The sequence below is a fragment of the Homarus americanus genome, unplaced genomic scaffold, assembly GCF_018991925.1.
Source record: "Homarus americanus isolate GMGI-L3 unplaced genomic scaffold, GMGI_Hamer_2.0 scaffold39675, whole genome shotgun sequence".
Taxonomy (NCBI): domain Eukaryota; kingdom Metazoa; phylum Arthropoda; class Malacostraca; order Decapoda; family Nephropidae; genus Homarus; species Homarus americanus.
The window spans coordinates 12906169-12921997 of record NW_024736071.1 but is presented as its reverse complement, the minus strand read 5'-3'; the positions used below and the strand labels follow the sequence as shown (position 1 = coordinate 12921997).

The 15829-nt window shown below is 44.5% G+C and overlaps 1 protein-coding gene across 4 annotated transcripts in view; it reads left to right on the top strand.

Moving 5' to 3' along the window:
* LOC121871794 (actin-binding Rho-activating protein-like) overlaps positions 1-11777 on the top strand; it is a 61173-nt gene extending 49396 nt beyond the window's left edge. For all 4 annotated transcript variants that reach the window (XM_042374279.1, XM_042374278.1, XM_042374281.1 and 1 more), the window contains exon 5: positions 10818-11777. In XM_042374279.1, coding sequence (XP_042230213.1) covers positions 10818-11126 — 309 coding nt within the window. In that variant the 3' untranslated portion in view covers positions 11127-11777. The remainder of the gene's footprint in view (positions 1-10817) is intronic.
* The last annotated feature ends 4052 nt before the right edge of the window (positions 11778-15829 follow it).

The window sequence follows — 15829 nt, the reverse complement described above, 5'->3', positions numbered from 1 at the left end:
CCACCCCTCACCACCACCCTTCACTCCACCCACCCTTCCTCACCACCACCCTTCTCACTCCACCCACCCTCTTCTTACTCAACCCACCCCTCACCACCACCCTTCCTACTCCTGCCCACCCTCACCACCACTCTTCTCACTCCCACCCACCCCCCTCACACCACCACCCTTCTCACTCCACCCACCCCTCACCACCACCCTTCTCACTCCACCCACCCCTCACCACCACCCTTCTCACTCCGCCCACCCCTCACCACCACTCTTCACTCCACCCACCCCCTCACCACCACCCTTCTCACTCCACCCACCCCCTCACCACCACCCTTCTCACTCCACCCACCCCTCACCACCACCCCTTCTCACTCCGCCCACCCCTCACCACCACCCCTTCTCACTCCACCCACCCTCTTCACTCCACCCACCCCCTCACACCACATCACCCTTCACTCCGCCCACCCCTCACCACCACTCTTCTCACTCCACCCCACCCCTCACCACCACCCCTTCTCACTCCACCCCACCCCTCACCACCACCCTTCACTCCACCCACCCCTCACCACCACCCTTCTCACTCCGCCCACCCTCACCAACACCACCCTTCACTCCAATCTGACCTGTCCATCACTCCCCTATGTATGTTCTATTCTTCTAACCTCCTCCTCTTCTTCCTTGATACTCCCCATCATTCCTCTCTCTGCCATTCCCATTACCCGACCAATACCCCCTCCCTTCCTTCTTTTTTCCACACCTTCCCCTCCCCAGTCGCCCCCTTCTCCTCTACACCTCTCCTTCTTCCCTAGCAGGAGGAAGAGGAGGAACCATCCTTCCTTCCCCAGGATGGTGGTCGCCATATGTGGGGGTTCCACTATAACCAGCACTGTACTTAATAGGAGGAGAATTACAAGATACTGCACGGATCCCTCAAGCTCAACCGGAGCGCTATCGTCCCCTGCAGGTGGTAGCGAGGGCTCTTGGTCTCCCCCTCCCCCCGACCTTACTTAACAGCGTATTCTTAATCATAACTTGAGGGCTAAACACGATACACGGACGCGCAGCCACCACCATCTAAACCCCTCTCCACTTTCATCAACTGTAGCGGCTAAGATAACGCTAATGAGTACGGTAGGTGTCCTCCTGGAAATATAAGTTGAGAGCGAGAAGGAATTGATGTGTCGATGACTGCGTGTGTGTGTGTGTGTGTGTGTGTACGCGCGCACACGATGATATGCAAGTGTGGGAGGGTACATTATTATGTGTACGCTGAAGAATGCGTGTTAATAACAGAGTACGTAGGTGATGCGTAAGTTAATGTATGAATGGTTAAGGAGTGCGTAGGTCTCCGATATTTTAGTTAATACATACAGGGGTAGGTGAAGAGTGCAGAGAACGTCAGTATCGTAAATCTTATATAGAGCACAGATAAGAGTGGTGGCAGGTCGTGGATGTTTTACATAAAATGTATGTGAAATTCTTGTGTCCGTTTTATGATGTAAGTACAGCAGCTCCTTCTTTATTATTGTATTGTTCGACAGATACTTTAGTGAACAAATTAAGGACATTAAACTGATTTTACAACACAAGATACTCAACCTTTTCAGGAGGCTCATTCAAGTCTTCAAAATGCATTTCAAGATTATTGTTTCATCTTGGGTTAAAGGTCAGATGATCGCACAGTCCTTCAAGGTTAATAACTCCATCCTCTACCCAGGTGTTAGGTGGTCACTTTTCTCTCTCAAGATCACCACTCCGCCACACCATCACTTGGCCCCTCGAGCAGCAGCAGCTGGTGATGGAGCAGTACCACTCCTTGACTTAGCTTAATTCTCGAGTCCCTCACACTCGAAGCGTCAGTCATCTCTCACATACGCGTATGAGCCAAATATTCCCTACATCTAAGTCAGAGTCGCTCTCCGGGGCGGTGATGTCTCCCCTGCAAACTGACGATCCCTTTGTATCTTTCTCTAAAACCGTGAAAACGAAGATTTTGGTTGTGGCACCTGACAGTGGCCTGGACTGTTGTGTGAGGAAGGTAGGAGGATAGTGAAGATGGGTGACTGTAGGTGAGGTGAAGTTGGATGACAGTGGGAGTTGACGAGAACAAATGAACAACAAAGAGTTGTTAACTAAGTGCAAAAATGAGGATATTTGTGTGTGTGTGTGTGTGTGTGTATCTTTCAGCACACACACTCACACACGTTAAGAAATACAAGCTATGGTTGTTAGATGTATCAAGTTATCCCCTCCCCACCACCCACAGGAACAAGTCACGTATTGTCAACCTCTTTCTCCTTTTGTTCGTGACTGTCGGGTTGTCTATATCTAAGTTGAACGTCATAACCAGGTCAAAGGTCATATTACAAATAAGGCCAGACGCTAAGGTCAATGATCTGAAGACAAAAATTGTACAAAGTGTATAAATTCCGCCCAGATAACAGGAGATTGAGTCAAAGGTCACAGGTGAGGTCAGGTCACAGGTCGAGGATACAGCTCTGCGCAGATCATTTTAATTGGAGTGAATTTTGCGCAGTGTGGAGTTAATGGTAGCAGGAAGGGATACAAGCAGTCAGGTGCGCCTCTATTGTCAGCAATGAGGTATTGGTACTTTAATGAGAAAGTGAGGTGGTGATGGTGTAGTGACGATGTAGTGATGGTGTGGTGAAGGTAAAGTGATGGTGAAAGTGTAGTGATGGTGACGATGCATTAAAACTTAATAGTGATGAATGGTATTATAATCTGGTTACTGACAATGGTGTTCCTGTGTGTAACTACTGTATACCCCTGATGATTGTTTGGGTCAACATACTATATCAAAGTTGAAGAAATAGTGTGTGTGTAAGGTACAGTGCGTGATAATGAGATACTGACGTGGGTGTTGTAGTGGTAGTGGTAGTAGTAGTGGTAGTAAGAGCAATAGTAGTTGTAGTTGTGGTAGTTGGTGGCGGGAAGGGGGTGCTACGTTCGTGGTCTTCAAACTCCCCCTCCGCCCCCGCAAGCAAGGTTCAAGTGTCCTAGCCAGACGGACCCCAACTCCCGCCCCGACCCTGGGTACACACAAACTAGGTCACGGCACCACCACCACCACCCCAGCCGGCAAGCGCGGTGGAGGGGCGCACCAGGAGGGACGTGGGTGGGGGGCGGAGGGTCAGGAGGAAAGGAGTAAAGTCGGGGGAGGGGCGTGGAGGAGCGGGGAGGGATGGCGGAGGTTTGGGGATGGCCATGAACAACCAAGGAGGGAATGAGGAAGGCTGTGGATGGGGTGCAGGGAAGAACAAGGACCAGTGAGAGGTGAGAAGGGCTGGGGTAAAGAGGGAAGGAGGGTCAGGGAAGGAATGAAGAGAGTCAGAGAAGAGTTGGGAGGGGTAGGGAGAGCTTGGAGGGTGCGAGGAGGGGTGGTATGGGGTGAAGAAGGGTTGGGAGGGGACACTTAAATGTGAACCTGCCCTCAAGGGCGTCTCACTCCTCCACACGCCTGCCTCCCACGTAGTCTTCACTCTTTAAGGATCCCTCACACGTACCAGGCCCCTTACACCCCTCACACGTACTAGGCCCCTCAACACCCTCCACATGTTCCAGGCCGTTCAACACTCTCCACATGTACCAGGCCCTTTACATCCCTCACATGTACTAGGCCCCTTAACACCCTCCACATGTACCAGGTCCCTTACATCCCTCACATGTACTAGGCCCCTCAACACCCTTCACATGTACCAGGCTCCTCACACTCGTCACATGTACTAGGCCCCTCAACACCCTTCACATGCACCAGTCCCCTCAACACTCGTCACACGTACCAGGTTCCTTACACCCCTCACACGTGCCAACCCCTGCATACGTGTCCTACCCTTCACAAGTAAGCCTAACTGACCCCTCACCGATTTAATCCTGAAAATATCTGTGTGAATACGAGAAAGACGATTTATAATTCTCTTCTCTAATAATCATTTAAGTTTACAAGACGACCCATACACCACTAACGCTGGAAAAAAAATAATACACCTCAATAATCTGAATATGAATATTTTAATTAAGTAAAATAACAATTAAAAGTCAAATTTATAAATATCCTGAGAATAAAACCATTTAGTACGAGGCTTCAAAGTTATCCCATACTAATTTCTGATTTAACCAAACAGCTAAATAATACCTCACCTTTAACAAGAGGTAGAAGGTGTGTGTAGTACAGCAGGAGTTGTTGTGCAGTGTAAGAACTATAGACTTAGAGAAATGATGCTTAAACACCCGACTTTTAACGCACAAAAATACGACGGCAACAACAGCAAAAACAACAGCAACAAAACAACAACAAAATAAACAACAACAAAATAAACAGCAACAACAACAACAACAACAAACACAGCAACAACAGCAGCAACAACAACAGCAACAACAACAACAACAGCAGCAACAACAACAGCAGCAACAACAACAACAACAACAACAACAACAACAACAAACACAGCAACAACAACAACAGCAGCAACAACAACAGCACGTAACTTCGTCATACAACAATTACTTATCAGTTGAATGGCAAATTTGATCCAAGTGTGAAGTTAACCTCGAGTGTGACTTAGGGACACGCTGGCCGTCGATAATACCAATTAGCATTTAAGTATGGTACCGTAATCCTCAACTTTAACCCGTTACTCAAGTACAATACTCCACTGATAAGGCTCTGCAAATTACAGTATTATTTTACCTAAGCTACGTTTCAAATGGTTAAATGTGGAGCCAGTCCTCAAGTGTGACCACAGTCCTCAAGTGTGACCCCAGTCCTCAAGTGTGACCCTAGTCCTTAAGTTTGACTCCAGTCCTCAAGTGTAACCCCAGTCCTCAAGTGTGACTCCAGTCCTCAAGTGTAACCCCAGACTTCAAGTGTGACCCTAGTCCTCAAGTGTGACTCCAGTCTTCAAGTGTAACCTCAGTCCTCAAGTGTGACTCCAGTCCTTAAGTGTAACCCCAGTCCTCAAGTGTGACCCTAGTCCTCAAGTGTGACTCCAGTCCTCAAGTGTAACCCCAGTCCTCAAGTGTGACTCCAGTCCTCAAATGTAACCCCAGTCCTCAAGTGTGACCCTAGTCCTCAAGTGTGACTCCAGTCCTCAAGTGTGACTCCAGTCCTCAAGTGTAACCCCAGTCCTCAAGAGTAACCCCAGTCCTCAAGTGTGACTCCAGTCCTCAAGTGTAACCACAGTCCTCAAATGTGACTCCAGTCCTCAAGTGTGACTCCAGTCCTCAAGTGTAACCCCAGGCCTCAAGTGTGACCCCGAAGCTTCAGTTGTGATCCTCCAGGCCCCAGAGTAACCATCAGACCCCAAATGGGATCTCCCATACCCCATGTGTGACACCCAAGCCTCCAATGTGATCCTAAGACCTGAAGTGCAACCACCCAAGCCCCAAGTGTGACCCCTCCCCTACCCCCCGGCACCATGGCTAAGGCAGAGAATCCAGGTTGGGCCAAAATTCGGGTCAGTGACAGAAGTGTTTTGGTAACAGCGGTGCTGAAAGGGAAATTCCCCCGCCACGCCGGCCACCCACACAGCAGTGTTACCAACCCTCCTCTCAGGGAAAACATGTATCCGTATAATAAAGCTACCTAGTCGAACTATCAATAATTAATTTTCTTATACTTAATATTTATGCAAGTTTTGATAATATTAAAAAAGAAGGAAAAAATATATTCATAGCTTAAAGCCCGCGCTTTCATGTTTATAGGAAGTGTTACTATAAGCGAGGGAGGAGTGTCATGTAATATGGTGCCGTGGTAATGCTGCAGCTAACCTGAACGGAACCGCATCATCGATACAGCAGCATTCGGACGGGTGTCAGCTGCGGGTGGTGGCCGGCTAGCTGCAACGCCCGCCCTGCTGACCTCCGCCCCCGCCCGCGCCCCATCCCTCCACCCACGGACGCCCCTCAAGCCCACCCACAGTCCCCAAGGTGCAGGCCGGCCCGCAGGTCACTCAGTCACGGTACACATCAAACGGAGTGTGTGGACGGCCAGAGATTCGGAGACAGGGCGCACCGTACGGACGAATATTTTTAGCACAGGGGGAGGGCGGCGGCATCTCGGTAGACAGGCCAGCCCGAGGGGGTAGGTCTTGCCTATCGCCCGTTGCTAATGGACGAACTTTAAGTCAGGTTGGGGGGCGCGGCTGATCGCTTAATTTCCTCCCACCACCTCCTAATAGTCTACGCCATGTGGGTTTTCCCTGTTCACGAAAGACCTGATGGCCTCACTAAAATCATCTACTACCTAATTAAATCTCATTTACTCTTTAAAGATGTTGTTCTCTATGTAACACTCGTCGCCTCGGTTCCTACCGGAGTGCCGTGTATCAGGTGGTGATGTACAGAAGAAGGCCGCTGCCGCCGCTCACACCTAACACTACACACCGGCTAACTTGGCTAACTCACGCCCCCAAGTTTTAAAGTACATTGTGTAGAAGTGAAGACTTTCCCGACTGCCTTAATCTGGCCCAGAGTGTGTTGAGAGAGGAGAGGTTCTCTTCACTACACGCTTCATTTTACTCAGCAAGACTTATCTGTTCATCGCCTGGGAGCTTAGTCACCACACAACGACTGAAGAGACGTGATACCCTTACTGTAGTGTCTAACAGAACGACTTACAATCGGTGATTTCATATGATCCTGACCCAAGCAGATGTATATATAAACAGTTGAATGTGGCAACAAAACATCCAAGACTTTATCTGAGTAACAAGATTCTCAAATTAGACACCAAGATGATGACACACATCACAATACCACGTTATATGTCACGCTGTACGGTGTAACACTAACAAGAGTAGAGGAGTGTGAGGGTGGTGGGCACAAGGTCCTCACAAGTACTGCCCAGGGAGGCGTGACCGGTGCCCGTTGCTCAAACGCCGTAATTATTTGTTTTTAATTCTTGTTAGTCATCTTTTCCTATCTATTTCATATACTTTTACCTCAACAAACTTTATTTAAGTGAAAATTTGATTTACGGTGGACGTAGTAATAACCAACTACTGTACTGTACATAAACAGTAGGCCTACAAATTAAAACTAATCGCAAATGCTAACTTAGCAACCTAAATTGACATAACCTAACCTAACCTAACCTAACCTAACCTAACCTAACCTAACCTAACCTAACCTAACCTAACCTAACCTAACCTAACCTATGTGTACTCGAGATTTCGCGCAGTTAAACACCTGAAGAACATCTTAAGTGAAAGTTACCTTGTGTTGTAGTGCTAATCCGAAAGCCAAACAATCCTTTGTCACTAGGGATTATTTGGCTGAATCTCCCTAAAACATTACTCACAAACACTACACAAGTACACACATATCAAGAGGAGTCGCAGGCCAGCCAGGACCCCCTGGAGTGGTGTGATAACTGTGTTAGAGAGCAACAACACATGTCAGGCGAGGACTAGTTTGAGGTGCTGCCACTGAGCCAGAACTGACCATGAGTGATACCTGCCCTCATGACTCACCTGTGAAAATCCTCCCCACCGCCTACTTCTCCCCACTCCTCTTCCTCCAATGCATCCTACCCGCTACCATTCGTTTTTTTTTTTTTTTGCTTCGCTTTCCGAACTTTCCTTTCTTCCATTTTCCATCCCCTTCACCAACCCTACCCTCACCTTTCGCTTTTCACCCCTTCCCTATCTTCTCCAGTTCAGCCGCTTTCCTCCACTTTTCTCTCCCCCATCTCCCCTCAGTCAGTCCTCCCCCTCCGCACCCCATCTCCAACAGATCTCCAAGTTAAGTCCTCGTCTGACACATTAATTACTGGCCAGATATCCAATGCTAGAATTAGTCAGCTGATTGTATGGCAAGTGGAGGTGGTCGCATCATATGTGACCAGAATAGGTTAGGTTACTTGTAGGGGCGGGGCGGGGAAAGGTGGGGAGGGGCAGCGAAAGGAGGTAAGGGGTGACATGTGAGGAGTTTGGTAGGGTAGTGTCGGGTTGAGGAGGGGCAGGATAGGGTATGGGGGAGGATGGGGTGATGTAGGGGAAGAGTTAAGGTAGTGTGGAAGTGGGGCGGGGCGGTGTAAGGTAAGGTTGTGAACACACACACACACACACACACACACACACACACACACACACACACACACACACACACACACACACACTGAGAAGTTGGTCTCAACTAAGATACACTCATCGTCAGATGAACAAGAACAAAAATCAAAATGTTGCCGCCGCCAACCTTTATAAGACGAAAGTTAACATTTGCCCAATTAATTTACAAACAATTAAAACAAAGATTCAAGTTTGTAAGACAATTTTCATTATAAATTTCATGATATAACTAACTAATTGACATAAGGTATTGAGATGAATGATGATAATAATTACTTCACCGTACTGACACTAACCATTCCACTGTCTCCCGCGAGTGTCCTCCACCCACACACCGCCACTGAGGTGACGTAATACTGTCCATACAGCTAATGAAAAGCCAGCGTGAGACACCTGTTACTTGTGCTCATGACTTCTGTATCATGATGCGATAATCTAATATACTATTGATCTTTATTAATTTCAATGTGGTTACATTTATCTATACACAAGTGTGTGTGTGTGTGTGTGTGTGTGTGTGTGTGTTTACAACAAACCAGTGATCGAGTTAACCACTTGACTGAGTAACTCACAGCTGCACAAATAATGGTAGAACACCAAGTGGCCGGAGAACCTTGGGTCCCTGAATCGATATCACATAAAAAATACGAGAAAAAGTATTTGTGTAACTGCGTCGATTAGTTGGCCAGAGATCAAGACGTAGCCTGAAGGTGACGTTGTCGAGGAGACATCACCTAACACCTACAAAACTGAAGAGTGAATATGAACAGAGGTTAAACTTAGTGTAACACACGAGGATAAAATGAGATAATTTAAACAATATTTGATGAACCACGAGAAGACGTGTTAATGACGGTGAGGGCAAAACCAATGTTCCCTCCAGAAGCTGCTTGCCCACCCAACAGTTAATTAAACGCCGCGCACTTCATTTTTCCCGCTGTGCATATCAACAACAACAGTGACATTTTTTTTCCATATTAATGAACATCTTAAGCAACGCACCTTGTTATATATCCCTTGTTTTTATATTCTTCCTACCTCTTATATCTCTGGTAATTTCAACAAACACAATATAGAGCTTTGTATAACAGTGTCTCCCAGTGACACGCCTTCACACACAGTACTTTGATGCTGGTGGACAAAACAAGTTTAATCCGGACTGTGGTGTACCTGGGGGTGAGGGGGTGTACCTGTGGGTGAGGGGGTGTACCTGGGGGTGAGGGGGTACTGGGGGTGAGGGGTGTACCTGGGGGTGAGGGGGGTACCTGGGGGTGAGAGGGTGTACCTGGGGGGTGAGGGTTTACCTGGGGGTGAGAGGGTTTACCTGGGGGGTGAGAGGGTGTACCTGGGGGATAAGAGGGTGTACCTAGGGGGTGAGAGGGTGTACCTTGGGGGCGAGGAGAAGCTGTGGTTATAAGGCTACTTCAAATAATAAAACACAAAGACTCACTTCTGGTGCCTTGTCAAAATGATATATCATTCCCATAACTAATTAAAACAATAGCTAAAGATGATAAACGCTTCTGTACGTAGAAAGATACTAACATCAGACAATGGTATAACACTTCTTAAAACATTCAGTAATATAACTAAAACATTAAAATTATCAAACCAGACGGAATAATTGTCCACCTCTAAGACCTATTTTCATTCTTACATTATCATCACCTGTGTTTGCTGCCTCACTACTCATTTACCCCAAGTGTTCTTACCTCGGCCAAGAAACACCTCCGTACTCGAGTAATTGTTATCATGTAAATGTAGTTCGTTTTAGGTCAATTATATATGACGACATTATTAACAGCTTGTGCTCCGTGGTATGTTTGTATAACCCGATTCATGTGGATTCCATATGTATTTACTGAAGAGTTGTAGTCAACTCTCTTGATTTTTCAGCTTAAAAGCCAATTGGAGCTATAAGTACAGCCTGCAGTAATCATATTCTTTCAACCCACCTGTTCATTATACAAATTTAGATACATAGTCTTAATAAACAAATGGTTAACCAAGGTGTGTGTGTGTGTGTGTGTGTGTGTGTGTGTGTGTGTGTGTGTGTGTGTGTGTGTGTGTGCATGCGTGCTTGTGTGCATGCGTGCTTGTGTGTGTGTGTGTGGCGTGCTTGTGTGCGTGCGTGCTTGTGCATGCGTGCTTGTGTGTGTGTGTGTGCGCACGGTGTGGTGTGTGTGTGTGTGTGTGTGCGCACGTGCGTGTGTGTGTGTGTGTGTGTGTGTAAAGTATACTGGGTATCTCATTACTCCAAATACAAGCGGGCCTCAATATATTAACAATGCCTCACTAGCAGGATTCGAACCCGGACCACCACAGAGATAAGGTGTTACCACGGCACCACTAGGACTAAAAAGCTAACCTAGGCTTTATTGTTAACACAAAAGGCTGCTCTTTCGTCTCATTAAGCAACGGAAGCCTCAACTGTGGTTAGTCCGTGTCGCGTATATGGTTTATTACTAAATTTGTAGAGAATACAGCTAAACTGAGTGTTGCTTAATCAATACATCGAAAGAGCAATATTTGTGTGAAAAACAAAGCCTAGGTAGCTTTTTACTCCTAGTAGTGTCGTGGTAACACTTTCTGCTTACACGTGAGTTCCGTTTTCGAATCTTGATATATATATATATATATATATATATATACACATACATATAAACCAGCATCAGTACAGTATAAAAATTATGCGTTCACTATGACCGGGATCAGTAATAGCCTCATTTCTACCCACAGCGACGTGACGATGACAAAGTGATCGAGTTGGCTCGCTCCATCAACACCATACGCGCCAGGTTTGGCCAGAAGCCCCACGTGACTGGTGGTGGGGAGGTACAGCCTTGGGGCACAGCAGAAGATGACGACGAGCCCCCGGGCACCATTCTTAGGAGGAACTCTACACCCGGGGGAATAAGGAGAAATTCCTTGGAAGACAACCACCAGGAGACATTCCATGCCTCACACCTCCAGGTCCCTCACCAACTCACCCGAGAGACTGCTCCACAGGGGCACGTCACCGGAACAGGAGGTGCAACAGGAGTCTGAAAACTGTGTACCAGACACAGATCATCTCGTGATCATCAGCTGTGTGGACACGTCAGCAGATGTGGAGGAGTTACATGATGACATTAAGAAGAACTGCAACCTTTTAGATCCCGAAGAAGAACACAAGAGAGCTAGACGGTCCAGGTCGGCGACCGTAGTAATGGACACCATCCTGGAGGTGACGGCCACTCCTGTCGATGGCAAGGAGAGCGAGAGCAACAATGACACCAAATTAACACCAGAGACGACAAGTAAAACTGACGACGAAAGACAAACAGGAGGACAGGAGGTTGACAGAGAGAGAGGAGGGGCGAGGACACTGGTGTACTTCACACCGAGGCGCCACTGCACCTGTAAGTCTCTTCTTGCAACAAGGAGCCACTAAGTAATTAATTTACCTTAGTTTAGTAACTAGAGACTTAGCTGTCGTAGTAAAGAGTTGCATTTTTCAAATGATTTTGTAGTCATTAGTTATCTATGTTATATTTTGTTCTAGCAAGTCACTCCGGATATTTGTTAACTGCAAGTTGGTGTTTTTGTTGTAATCAAACTACTGGTGGTGCTGCTGTGGATCTTGATGATATATTCCTGTTTACTAAGTAAACGATCTCTAAGGTTGATTTAGCAAATAAATAATCACTAATATTGTTATTGTACTATTTTCTATTCCAATCCCTTCCATCCCGCCTGTGTAATCAAAAGATAAAGAACTTTATTAAAATATTAATCAGTTGCGGATCTTTAAAGCTGACTTTTATATATATAAAACTAACTTAAATAAAGATGAGGAGTAATGAAAGATGAAGAATTGAACACTTTCATGTGTTGGAGGCGAGGTAGGAGGAGCTGTGTTAACCTCACCGTAGCCTCTACTCGGACACTCAACAGGAACTTTATTAAGGTGAAATAAATATATATTGTGTATCAACACCTTAAACCAATCTAGACTTCTTATAGGAATAACATTAAGAACATTCATATCGATTTATTTCAGGGAAGGAAAAATAACTTGGATTTCCACCATGATATTGAGTGAAGGTAATTCATTCATTCACATTAGTCATTTCTTCAACACTAACCGAGACTCCACCACAAGAACTTGACATCATACCTTACGATCATTTTGTTATTTATCTCTGAATCAGTGCTATAAGTATTCTGTTTTCGTCAATAATAAGTAAAAGATAAGTTACAGCAGTTTATCAGAAAATGTGTTATGGACACTTATCTTCTCGACTAACAACTGGAAAGAAACTCACTGCGAACACCAGTACAAAACTAAAGACATGTAGTTATGATAACCCGGAATCACGCATGTATCCACTCATTCGTGCACACAACCTGAACATAAGCACTCGAAAGATTTCTCGTGACTCCTTGGTTCTTTTTCATGGTGTCGTTTCATAATCAAAGATAATTTATCGTTAAGAATATCCCACTTCCTAACATAACTAGCATAGGACGACCCTTCCAGGTGTATGAGCAGCCCTACTCTTCATCTCTCTCCTGGTAACGTCTTCACCTCATTACGGGACCTACAGGATGCCCTCCCTCTTAAAATCCCCGGAAGGTTCAGCTACAGTCTCGACAAATGAGTCCAAATAAGCTATTGTTGTTTTGATGTTATTTTTTTTCCACTATACTTTGTCAAGGTTTAGTACCTTGTTTGTTAGTATATCTAAATAAAAGCTGACCTATATTTATCCCACTTAGTGTTCACACTAATATGAAATGCACAGAATACGAATATCAAAGGGGACAGATAGACCCTATTTCTGGGACCAAAGGTGAAGGGTCAGACTGCCGTGAGTCAGAGGTGAGAGTGAATGATATTGTCAGCTGTAATAGGTGAGAGGTCACACTCATGAGTCAAAGGTGAGAATAACATTGTCATGGGTCAAATGTGAGAGGTCAGGCTGCCATTAGCGAGAAGCAAGAGTGAATGATGCTGTCAGCGGTTAGAGGTCACGCTCATTAGACAAAGGTGAGTATGGGAAACAGTGGATGCCAGGTACACTGTTAGGGCTGAGATCTACTACTTGTATTATACCGTACCACACTATTGGGAGTCAATAGTTAGGTCAATTATTATGCCAGAAAGATAGGCAGAATATAAATTTATACAGATCACCTGAAGATTAGGCTACCTGGAGGTACATTAGGCAAGGCAAGGTTAGTTTAGCGTGTTTGGTCATCAGGTGATATAAGCTGGGGTGCTTAATCTTCAGGTGATCCATTAAAGTTAAGGTAAGATATATTTCAGTAGAATAAACGAGGTTATTAATTACACCTGGTGGTATTTCCATGTACAGTACAGTATATTAACCTTAACGTTACACTTCAGGTAAGAACACACGAGGGAGACCACAGGTGTTGTAATCATAGAAAAAACACGTCAGAGGCTCAAGTTTTTATCCATTAATCAAACTCGCAAAATATGAGCTTGAAAAAAGTATATAGGTACAGGTAGTACAATTTAATGACAGTCAATAAAATTCAGAGAAGACTGACTATAAGTGTTCCAAGTAAACTGACTCAGGTGTTCAGGGAAGAAAAAGGTAGCAATCGTGTCTCTTTTGTTTTCTCTGGTTTAGGACTGAATCTGGTAAGTGTATGTGTATCGTAATGTGTTTGTACAGTATGTGTTATAGTCTGAACTGTGTATGTGTTGTAAAGCAAACTATGGATAGAAATGCAAATCATATTTTGAATACAATGCATTTGAATCCAAAATAAATATCTAATCTATCTATCTATTTATCTATCTATAGTTCAGAATTACCTTCAAATCGGAAAAATCAACGCAGCAGATATATTACTACGTGACTCTGATACTGTCGAGGTAAGACACAAAACTGAGGACACGTGACAACAGATATGACGTAGATACACATGTGAGAAAGTAAAGACTAACTCTTGAGAATTTGATAACCACGTAACGTAAATATCTGACCACAGAACATAAACAATGACGGATGGAGCATTTCTTCTCGCTAGCCTGTGTGGCATGTGGTAGTGCAATACCTCTGGGAATGTGTCACGGTGAGAAGCCTCTACTGTCAGGTCTTGTCTGCTACAGCTAAGATAAACAGCCTTTGTTGACAAGTATCAGATGGGATGTCACTTGTAGTTCCACCGACAGTTTGTCTATACTGTAGCTAGATGGAGTTCTCTACTTATCATGTATGAAGGGAAATATACACATTCTATGACATATGATACCATAATTTAAGGTGCATGATGGCATGGTAACCTGAGAGAGCAGCCTCATAATGACCAATTACTCTCAAATACGTGTACACTATGGTAGTACACAACACTCCGGTCAGTTCCACTAGACGCCATGATCTTCGAAAACAGAACATATCGTATATATTTATTGATAGTTTAAAGCGGAAAAAAAATTCGAGCAAATATACAAAAAAAATAAACGTGAGTGAACTTCAGTGCTATACGTAAATACCTGGAGTAGACAAGTAGCGAGTGAATAACAATATTTGAGAAAATGAAAAATAATCATTGCTAAACTCTTATAATTGTCACCACTGTCAAACACGTGAACATGTACTGCGTTGTGTTTAAATCAAATATGTTTTCACGTAGTACATCGCTCATCACTCTCCTACAGATAAAGCCTCACCTAAAAGGCTTATTACGTGTTTTTCGAAGCAAAGACTAGGTGAGCGGATCATTGTCAGTGAAAAGTTAAGATATCACAACCCGAGTTCTGTCTCCTCTGAAGGCCGTTTGTCATGTCTCCTCAACCGCCTGGTGTTTAACATATTGTACTTAAGTTACAGTAAACCCCTTACCACACACACACACACACACACACACACACACACAGCTTTGGAGGTGAAGCAACCTTGGTAAAGTTACTGTTAGTTATGTATTTTGTTACAGATGTATGTGTTCATCTAAAAGCAGGTAGCATTGCCCAGTTAAGACCCAGTCAACAAGTTATCGTCCCTTATTAACTAATATTATTTATGAAGTTTGTTTTTAAGTATAACATGACTTGTATCATTCAGCAGCTAGCTATCAAATGAGGGACACGTGTATACCTGCCTCCACCTGCCAGCACAAACCGCTAAAGATGTCATTATAACGATTATCATAAAAAAAAGTATTACTGTACTAAATTTATATCTCGCATCTTATCAGAGATCAGTGATAGAAGATGAACGGTGATTAAAGCATCAACATAAACATATTAAGATGTCAGTGACAGCCAGAGATAACATTAGCTTCCATGACAACTGCTACCTGCTCTTGGTGTATCAATATCATTATTGATTGTGGTCTATGCAATACTACATATAACATGATTTTGAATTCCGTGGGCAGCAACATAGAGTTGGTCACGAAGCATTTGCCAGTTGTCACGTAAATATGAATTTCTAATTTTTTCTTCGAAATTTGAATAGGAATTATTTATGTTGATGTGTATTATCAGGAAAATTTGAAAAAATGCGATTATAGGGACGAGACAATGTAGAAATAAACTTTGTTGAAGGAGGAACTCGGCAACTGGCCTGGAGGCTTGGCTGGCAACCTTTAAAGTCCGTTTTCTCTCACCGTTGCCACACAGTTAACACCACTCTCTCTCACCACCAAGGCGTGACTAAATCAATATTCCTCCCAACATTTATTCGACAGATTAGAGATATATATGGCAAGCAAAAATTTAAATCTACGTATTA